Source organism: Bombus bifarius, unplaced genomic scaffold, assembly GCF_011952205.1.
Source record: "Bombus bifarius isolate JDL3187 unplaced genomic scaffold, Bbif_JDL3187 scf7180000007991, whole genome shotgun sequence".
NCBI classification, from domain to species: Eukaryota; Metazoa; Arthropoda; class Insecta; order Hymenoptera; family Apidae; genus Bombus; species Bombus bifarius.
In genome coordinates, this window is record NW_022884372.1 from 215,806 (window position 1) to 224,837 (window position 9,032).

General features: G+C 29.9%; 3 protein-coding genes across 7 annotated transcripts; 2 read left to right on the forward strand and 1 right to left on the reverse strand.

Annotated features, from left to right (window-relative positions):
• The first annotated feature begins 537 nt into the window (after positions 1 to 537).
• LOC117205515 (citrate synthase, mitochondrial-like) lies at positions 538 to 4,018 on the forward strand. 2 transcript variants are annotated; one of them, XM_033443979.1, is made up of 8 exons: positions 538 to 1,057; positions 1,420 to 1,632; positions 1,724 to 2,062; positions 2,376 to 2,581; positions 2,888 to 3,020; positions 3,134 to 3,328; positions 3,505 to 3,606; positions 3,682 to 4,018. In XM_033443979.1, exons 1-8 carry the CDS (start codon positions 950 to 952, stop codon positions 3,889 to 3,891), a joined length of 1,506 nt encoding a protein of 501 aa, XP_033299870.1. In that variant the 5' UTR covers positions 538 to 949; the 3' UTR covers positions 3,892 to 4,018. The 2 variants fall into 2 exon arrangements, with proteins under 2 accessions (XP_033299870.1, XP_033299871.1); XM_033443980.1 differs by having other exon boundaries at positions 955 to 1,077.
• A 248-nt stretch (positions 4,019 to 4,266) lies between these two features.
• LOC117205495 (RING finger and transmembrane domain-containing protein 2) lies at positions 4,267 to 6,334 on the forward strand. Of its 4 annotated transcripts, none has more exons than XM_033443948.1 (5): positions 4,267 to 4,657; positions 4,740 to 4,834; positions 4,915 to 5,628; positions 5,696 to 5,911; positions 5,986 to 6,334. In XM_033443948.1, exons 2-5 carry the CDS (start codon positions 4,763 to 4,765, stop codon positions 6,217 to 6,219), a joined length of 1,236 nt encoding a protein of 411 aa, XP_033299839.1. In that variant the 5' UTR covers positions 4,267 to 4,657; positions 4,740 to 4,762; the 3' UTR covers positions 6,220 to 6,334. The 4 variants fall into 4 exon arrangements, with proteins under 4 accessions (XP_033299839.1, XP_033299838.1, XP_033299836.1 ...); XM_033443947.1 differs by having other exon boundaries at positions 4,272 to 4,657; positions 4,753 to 4,834; XM_033443945.1 differs by having other exon boundaries at positions 4,272 to 4,834.
• A 393-nt stretch (positions 6,335 to 6,727) lies between these two features.
• On the reverse strand, positions 6,728 to 8,753 carry LOC117205494 (ADP-ribosylation factor-like protein 6-interacting protein 4). Its single transcript, XM_033443944.1, has 2 exons — positions 7,186 to 8,753; positions 6,728 to 7,103 (listed from the first exon to the last, which is right to left on the reverse strand). The coding sequence occupies exons 1-2, from the start codon at positions 8,313 to 8,315 to the stop codon at positions 6,974 to 6,976; spliced, it is 1,260 nt and encodes a 419-aa protein (XP_033299835.1). The 5' UTR covers positions 8,316 to 8,753; the 3' UTR covers positions 6,728 to 6,973.
• Positions 8,754 to 9,032: the final 279 nt, after the last annotated feature.

Sequence of the window (9,032 nt, forward strand, 5' to 3'; positions counted from 1 at the left end):
ATAAGGAAACCGATTCTCCCGTTTAACAGAGTTCCACGCTCGTTGTACGATCGTTTATGAATATTTTATGATATAATTGCCAAAATCGGAAACGATACACGAACAATCGATTGTTATTTAATTTCCACGATCAATTTGTTGTCCAGTATACGCGTAGGCCACGCAGAATAAATATACATAAATGTTGAATATATCGAATAGAGCGACATACAAACTGTGCATTACATAACATACAAACATGTGTTCGTTGGTAAAAAAAAATCTTTGTATCGAAATAGTGATTCTAGACAAGGTACAGAAATTTCGACGCGAATTTGTACAGTCATCGAGAGTGTGTCGAATAAGCGTTGTTTTACATACAAAATATCACGCGTTATTTTGTATGCAGGAGTAATGCAATAAAAAAAGAAACTAAAACAAAAATAAAACACGTTTTGATCTTTTCATTCATCTCCTGATTTGCGTTTTGTTAAATTCCAGAAAATTACACTGCAAATATATAACTTTAATATCGACAAAAAAAAAAAGGAAATACTGATAATTAAAAATACTCCTCTAAGTATCATTAAAAGCTGTTACCAACAATAGGTATCAATGATTAATGTTCAACGTTTTGCGTTTTCAAAGGCAGAATAATATCTACATATGGACATAAAACTTCATGATAGCAAACGCGCAGCAAACAAGAAGTAAACAAAAGAGCATCACCGCCTAAATATTGCAACAAAAAATACCATTGTAGTTCGATCTCTGTTTTTTTAATTTGGAACGAAGCAATGACTAAATTTCACACTATATTTTGCAGAAATAAATTTACGTTAGGCTAAGACTAAATAACAGTAAACATATAATGTGGTTGATCAGTCTCCTCTTAACGTTCTAATAATCTTTCATTATAAAAATGATGAAAATTTACGTTTGAGAATCTTAGAAGACGAATTTGGGAAAGATGCTTCAGCCTTGGAGAGGACTCCGATTCCTCATGCGAACGGTGATTCTAAAAAATATGAAGAATTACAGCGACATTAATTTCCACGGACAACGACACGTATTGACGGTTGGAATTGATTTACCGATGTACGAGGTTACTCGCAGCCAATTTGCTTTTCAAAATTTTTATCGCTATCCGCAATATTGATAACTTGAAGATCTATAAATAGAAAGCAAATATGATATCATTTATGCTTTCGATTATATAAAAATATCTCTTTACTGGTAATAAATTATCTTAAAGTTCCTTCTCCGCATAGAGAAAGATTTGTCTTTGTTTGATTTGTTTTATGCCACTTGACAAATAAATTTGTTAACCGTTATTCTAAAAGAACAGAAAGGAAAAAAACAATTATATATTTTTTACCATTATTGCAAGAACATATTATACTTTTGCAAGGATATGAAAAAAATGAATTAAATGTTAAGGTGAGTACAACGAGAGGTGTTCCTAGTACAAGCGTAAACTTGAAGGAGGCTTTGTGCGAAAAGATTCCCATACACTATGATATATTGAGAAATATCCGACAAGAACATGGATCGTCGGTGATCAGTCAGATCACCGTGGAAAATATTTATCAAGGATTAAACGGAGTGAACACTATGGTTAGAGAAACTTCTGAGATTGATCCAAAATATGGGGTGACGTTTTTATACTATAACACATTTCTTTCTAAACGAAATTAATAACTTTTAATACAGAATTAAAAGTGAAAAATTTCATTTTGTGCAGATTAAATATAGGGGACTAACGATACCGGAAGTTGTTACACTGTTACCTCGAGAAGGAAAGTCACCAAGTGCGGAATCTGTATTTTGGTTGCTTTTAACCGGGGATGTTCCAACGCAAGAACAAACAGCATCGCTAATCGCTGATTGGTCTGCACGACGTCAAAAGAAGAAAGATTGGTGGTCAGGACCAGGTGGTGGAATCGTTGGTTCCGTTCTTCAAACGTTACCAAAAACAACGTCTCCTCTTGGAAAGCTGTCAGTGGCTCTTACCGTTTTTGATTCTCGCAATCACATGAATGAAGCTTTAAAAAATGGCGCCTTGAGTTATACTCATTGGGAAGTGAGTTTTAATATCTAACTGATAATGTTTTTATAGTAGACTTAAATTTAAAGACGGGCCCTTTAGTGTACACCAGATACTATGAATATTATATAATTACGCTTTTGTAATTAGAATTAACAACTAATTGTCCTTGCATTACCTTCCTTCCTATGTAACGAGTTAAGAAAAGAATTAAATGGGATATGCTTTAAAGCTAGGAAACGACAAAGTATAAAAGTATAATTTGAGTAACGAAGTCGGATTAAAATATTTGATTGAATTTGTTGAAAGTTGAAATTTCCATTATGAGGTTTATTATTTATGCTTCAAGTACATGTATGAAGATAGTATGGAGTTACTAGCAACGCTACCGGCAATAGTCGGTCTAATCGCTAAAGGCGAATTGAAGAACTTGGAAGAAGAGAACGGCGATTGGATACAATTTTTATCAGAATGTTTATGTAACGCATTTGACATTTCGAAAAACCATAAGAAATCGTTGATGGACTTCCTTCGATTATACATTGTTCTGAACGCGTAAGTAAATTGCATATCCTTATATACAAGAAATAATTTAAAAAAATGTTACAAATCAAGATTTTAAAAGCTTCTTTCCTCGCGATTTTCTAGAAGTACGATTGCGCGCATTTTTAAAAAATGCGATTGTTGATTTATAAAATCTATATTACAAGGTACTTTTATAGAATGAAAATGACAGAAATGTTGGCGTTCGTATTACAGAAATGTTTCATAAACTACTTAAACTAGAATTTAAAAAATTTCTTTTTATCGCTATATACACCCTTTCATTTATAGAATTTATATCACAAAATACTTTTATAGAGATGAAAATGGCGGAATACCTGGCGTTCATGTTACAGAAATACTCGGTGCTTCTCAATCATACGTCAACCAGGCTCTTGCAGCAGGAGCCTTAGCATATACCGAGGAACCTAAAAGCGGCACAATTTCAGAAGTAATGACGTTTTCGATTTCGATTAATTGAATAATTTCTACAATAATTATAAGAATTATTATCGATATAAAACATATAACTACTCGTGAATAATTATTACCTTAATGAACTAGTATATGGAATTCCAAACAAAAATACAGCGCCTTCTTGGCCAAGAATCGAAGGAAGAAAAGTTAAGGAACTATATAACCAGTGTAATTCAAAGGGATAAATTAACTGGTTACAAAGAAGCAGAGATTTGCGATCCGAAATACACCGTATTGGAAAATTATGCAAGAGAACATTTACCAAATGATTCTGGTATAAAGGTATACATGTGTAATGTATACGTATTGAGTATCTTTAGTTTTATTCATAGTTCTTCTCGAATATGTAGGATTTAAGTCTATGAACTCCTTACTCAAACTTGTATTTTTTTAATTTAACTTCTTTTACCTCTCCGAGTTATTAAGCAAAAATTTGATAGTTGTATTCTTATCTCCAGTTGTCACAAACCATCACTAAAATTCTTTCTACAATGATGAAATCTGCAAAAGGAAAAAATATTTATCCCGAACAAAATGCAATTGCTGCACCTATTTTTCAAGTATAATAACAATTTTATTTTAATTTTCACCTATTTATACTATAATTGTAATTTATTCTACATTTATTGTGTAAGTTCTATGGGCTGAAAGACATGGAATTCAATCAAATATTACTGTGCATGTCGCGAGCTTTGGGTGCAGTTGCATCGATCATTTGGACAAGAGCTGTTAATGCTTCGGTTGAACAACCAACATCCAAATGCACTTATTCTTATTTAAATTCTATCCAAGGGGCAAGAGGAAAACGTAAACGAGGGAAGCATACAAAAAATATTCGAAAATAAAGTTTCTTAAATTTTTGTCAACAATATTAAATCAACAATATTTCTGATATACAGTATTAAACATAATGTATGTGTGTGTAAATTATTATATTATACATAAATTATGTGAATTTTTATCAAACTTTAATATAGTATATCCTATTATTAATTATTTAAAATATTTCAAATCTACAGAAATTTTTGTTTAATCATTGAACCACCACAAACCTGAAATTTACTTTAATTTATAGTAAATGATGGAAAGCAGATAATATGAAACTTAACAAAGTTACCCACATATATTTTATACTTATGCATGAAGTACTTATTGAACGAATTAATTAACAAGTTATAATTTTAAACTTAGCGCTTATACGTGTGTATATTCGTAGCTCTGATGGTACATACGTATCGGTTAAGAATAATCTTAAAGAAAATGGCGCAATTCGATATCTTTCTACGTCAAAAATTATGAATCAAACTTTTAAAATTATCTATGAAAGTACAGTAATAAAAAGTATAAAAGTTAATGTTTTGTAATGAGTTTCAAATTAAATATTCAATTATGAAATGAATTTGATACAAATTTCTAGTATGTCGGTTCCTTTTTGTGGTTATACGTCCTAATATTAGATTTTTAGTATACAAAAATGCCTTTTCTTCTACTCTGCAGTTTATCAAATGTGTTAATACTAATCATATAATTATATTTCTAAGGACTTAAGATAATTTATTTTGACGTTAATCGATGCTTCCTAAAGAAAGCGTAATGAAAAGGTTCTATACTGTATGTATATATTTTTCGTGCTGTACATGTTGATAATAATTTTTGTATTTACGTCAATCTATACCATCTATTTGCATAAAAGATTTAAATTTCAGAAACACAACAATGGAACATTCTAGAATATTTTCAAATAATATATCTTCTACTATAGATGAAATTAGGCCCCTTATAGAAAATGTATTACAAATATATTTTTAATATGTATCTTACAAATTTTTATACAAACATAATATTAATTTAATTATTTATACTTGCAGCAACCAGGCATTTCATTAAGCACATTATTGAACATTCAAAGAGTTCAAACTCCTACAGAGCCTGTACCTCTTTCATCTGATAATTATATCATTGATGTTGAAGATCAATCAATGAATGATGTTTCAGTTCATGATAATCATCATCATCATCAAACAACTGCAACAGACAATTTTTTAAATAATATCCGTGAGGCTGCTAATGAAGTTGTGGGTGAAAGCCAAAATAATAATAGTAATAATGTTATTAATCATAATAACAATAATAATAACAATGATATAGAAGACGCTACAGCAGAGGCAGTACGAATTAGTCCACGAACACGTGCATTCTTTAAAGGACTTAAAAGATATATTCCTTTTGTTCTTATTCTTTTTGCCAAAGGCCTGTATGATCACAGAGCCAATATATTAAACTTTATAGTATTAGTTGTTGTATTTAATTATACTAATAACGTTGTAAAACGTGAAATTGCAAAACAAAACAATAAAAGTTGGCTATCACTCTTAGTTATTACGTGTTATATTATTGGATGTATAGTTTTTATTCATTTTGAATATGATACATATCTATTTTCTTCATATACACAATCTCTTAGCATTTGGGAATTACTGTGGTCAGTTTTAATAAAAGATCTTGTTTTGAAATTGATTACTATTATTTTTAAAGTTTTTTTAACATGTTTGCCTTCAAAACTTTTGGCTCTTCGAAAAAGGGTAAGTTCTACTATGGTTATTAAATATTATTAGTTAATTAGGAAATCAAATGACAATGTTATTTTAGGGAAAATATTTTGTTATGGTGGAGGCATCATCTCAACTTTCCCGATGTGTTGCACCTATTCAACCATGGTTATATTATTTTTTTGAAAGTTATCAAGGTTCAGAAAAGATCTTTGGAGTATTACTTTCTTTATTGTATATAGTAAGCAAAGGAACTGATTTATTTTCATGTATAAAATTATTTCAAACTGCTATTTGGAAGCTATTTCAAAATGTGGTATGTTTTATACTTTCTAGTAAATAAAAGAATATAAATTTATGAAACAAAATTAATAATTAACTGAATTACAGAATTTAGGAGTATCGCCATCGAAAGAGCAATTAATAGCATCCGGTGGAATTTGTGCAATTTGTCACGATCAATATTCAATGCCCGTGAGATTGCAATGTAAGCATATTTTTTGTGAAACATGTGTTTTAACTTGGTTGAATCAAGAATATTCGTGCCCATTATGTCGAGCAATAATCGCAGATGATCTTTTGTATCGAGATGGTCATACAAGCCTTCTTGTTCAGCTCTATTGACTTTCATATATAGTATATGAAATTGTATTTTTTCACTACTAATTGTACTCAATAAGAATTTGTATTAAGCATTTAATATATATAAAACGAAACTTTTTTAAATGCTTTATAATAATGTTATCTTTACATTAATCACTTATCAGTTATCCTGATATCCATAGAAAAAAAGTAATCTTTATATTTCGATAATTAAAAAAAAATATCGGAAGGTTATATAAATTTAACAGATGTGTAATATAACTTGTATATACGAAACAGGAAAATTATTCATATAAGAAAATAAAATTTATATCTTGAAAGTGATTTACCAATTATTAATTAATTATTTATTTATGAAAATAATGTAAGTGGTTCATCGAAATAATGAATAATTACAAATTGTCTTCATACATATTATTACATTATGTTTAGTGTCTTTATAACGTATTCAAAGGTGTGATTTTTTTTATTTCATACATGATAATGAACACAAATTGTCATAGTGTGAAAAAAATATAACTATATAAAACTGGCTTAGAATCTAAATTATATTCGTTGCTGATTATATTTTAACATTTGGTCGTTAACGTTCTAGATAAAACGTTGTGTGCATGTAATATAATTAAAATCACACTCGAAACAGGTTTCATTGATGTACAACGTATAAGTATTTTCTCTGAGACATTACAAAACATATTGTCATATAGGACTTTAACACTGACAATAAAGTAATTATTATATAAGGGTATTTTTTTAGCATACATAGAAAAATAGTTCATAAAACACTGGCTTTCAAGCGTGCTTGGAAGTACTCTCCATCGCCTTTAGTTGCTTGCTTGTTTATCTCTTTATGACGCTCCCTACTTACTAGTTCTTCTAAGACTTCTCCATCACCTTTAATTAACCTGTGAAAGCATTAACTTACATATAAATATATATTTTTTATTTACACACTGTTAATATATTTGCATTTTTTATTAAGAATACCTGTATCTTCCAGTTTCTTCATCATAAACTCTACGTATTACACTCTGCTTTTTTTCCCATTCCTCTTTTGTCATTGGTGCCATTGCTTTTGACTTTTCAGATACTTCTTGTGAATTATCTTTAGAAACACTTTCTTTGGGTTTGTCAGTATTTCGTGTTTTTTTCTTAGATTTTTTCAATTTCTTCTTCAATTTTTTCTTCATCCTTTTCTTCTTCCTACGCTTTTTCATAGCCTTCTTTAGTTTTTTAGTTTTTCTTCTTGCTTTTTTGCGTTTTTTCTCATTCTCAGAAGTATCTGTACTGCTACTACTACAACTACTGCTGCTACTGTTACTACTAGAACTGCTGCTAGTACTGTCAGTACTACTGCTAATGCTTGAGGAACTTGAGGATGACAAAGATCTTTTCCTCTTTGATTTCTTGCGAATATGGTCAGCTTTATCTTGTATGTCTTCATCTCTTTTCTTTTCTTTTTCCTTTATATGAGTCTCATCTGTATCTTTCCTTTTTGACTCTGCTTTTTCAGCACTAGTTTGTTTTACATGTCTTTCCTTCGATTCACTCTCCCTAGATTGTTCACTAGACTCCTTTATGTTTCTTTGATGATCATGATCCATAGTGCTTCTACTTCTAGACCTATCATAAGGTGGTCTTCGACTGTTATGATTTAAGAATCTGTTACCTCTCCTTTCATTATTATACCTATTATATTGCAAATTATTGTGTCTATTTCTATCATAAAATCCAGAATGTTTATAAGGTCGATATCCAAAAGTACGTTTACGATTATCCAAATATCCACTCCGCCCTTTATAATATCCTCTGCCTTCCCTTGGATTCTGTCGATATGGTCTAACACCATTTTCATATCTTTTATCCCACTTGTCGCTTCTCTTTTCCCTATCATTTTGGTGCTTAACCTCGTGACTGGAAACACTAGATGAACTGGAGCTGCTAGAACTACTCCTATGCTTTGACTTTTTCCTTTTGTCCTTACTGCACGTGTTACGTCTTTTTTTCTTAGAATCAGAATCATCACTCTGTGAAGACATTGATTGTTTCCTCTCTCTTTCGTCTTTCGATTTTATACATTGTTCTGGTCGTAAATCACCTTTTTCTCTATTACTCATCGTAACGTATTATTTATTCTCTAAATCAATTAAATTCGTATTAAACTTAGATATTATGTCTTTTAACATTTATTTACCGTTTAATTCCATCTACAATTAACCTCCTACATTATAATCGAAGGTTTTTTACTACGAAGTGTTCTCATACGAAATAATATATAAGAACCACATATAAGGGGATACGTTAACAACAAAATACCATAAAATAGTTTTTAAATGCATATGCACTATCAATATTCTAGTACATCCCGCTAGAACGTAACTAACCTCGATCTAACAAATTACAAAAGTCTCCTTCATCGATTTCCATTTCAAAAATTTGTCAAAACTTAAGGCAATTTTTCATGATATAGTGACGTAAGATATTTAGGGTTTTTTGTTACTACATTTCCATCCATTGGCAATGGTTCATTAATTCCTATAATTAGGCGCTTGGTTTACAAACATCACGTAAATGAAATATTTTAATCTTTAATTTAACAATTGACAGTAACTTTTTTCTTACTAAAATTTATTTCTTAAACATATTTACTGCTTTCCATGACTAAATATTACTGTAACTCTTTAGAAAAAGGTTCTTGATTTTCTTATTAACGCATTTTGATTTTTGCAAGAAACCTATATTCTACTCTTATATAGATAATAAATTTTCAATTGTTTTATCTCTTTTCACTTCAGTATCAAATTTTTATTAAAATTTCTATCAATATGGTTCCT

Coding starts and splice junctions, on each gene's coding strand:
- LOC117205515 (XM_033443979.1), top strand. CDS start 950: ATGCTTCAGCCTTGGAGAGGACTCCGATTCCTCATGCGAACGGTGATT. Junction 3,329..3,504: donor CAAATGATTCTGGTATAAAG/GTATACATGTGT, acceptor TCTTATCTCCAG/TTGTCACAAACCATCACTAA. Junction 3,607..3,681: donor TTGCTGCACCTATTTTTCAA/GTATAATAACAA, acceptor TTATTGTGTAAG/TTCTATGGGCTGAAAGACAT.
- LOC117205495 (XM_033443948.1), top strand. CDS start 4,763: ATGGAACATTCTAGAATATTTTCAAATAATATATCTTCTACTATAGAT. Junction 4,835..4,914: donor TTAGGCCCCTTATAGAAAAT/GTATTACAAATA, acceptor TTATACTTGCAG/CAACCAGGCATTTCATTAAG. Junction 5,912..5,985: donor GGAAGCTATTTCAAAATGTG/GTATGTTTTATA, acceptor ACTGAATTACAG/AATTTAGGAGTATCGCCATC.
- LOC117205494 (XM_033443944.1), bottom strand. CDS start 8,315: ATGAGTAATAGAGAAAAAGGTGATTTACGACCAGAACAATGTATAAAA. Junction 7,104..7,185: donor GAAGAAACTGGAAGATACAG/GTATTCTTAATA, acceptor ATGCTTTCACAG/GTTAATTAAAGGTGATGGAG.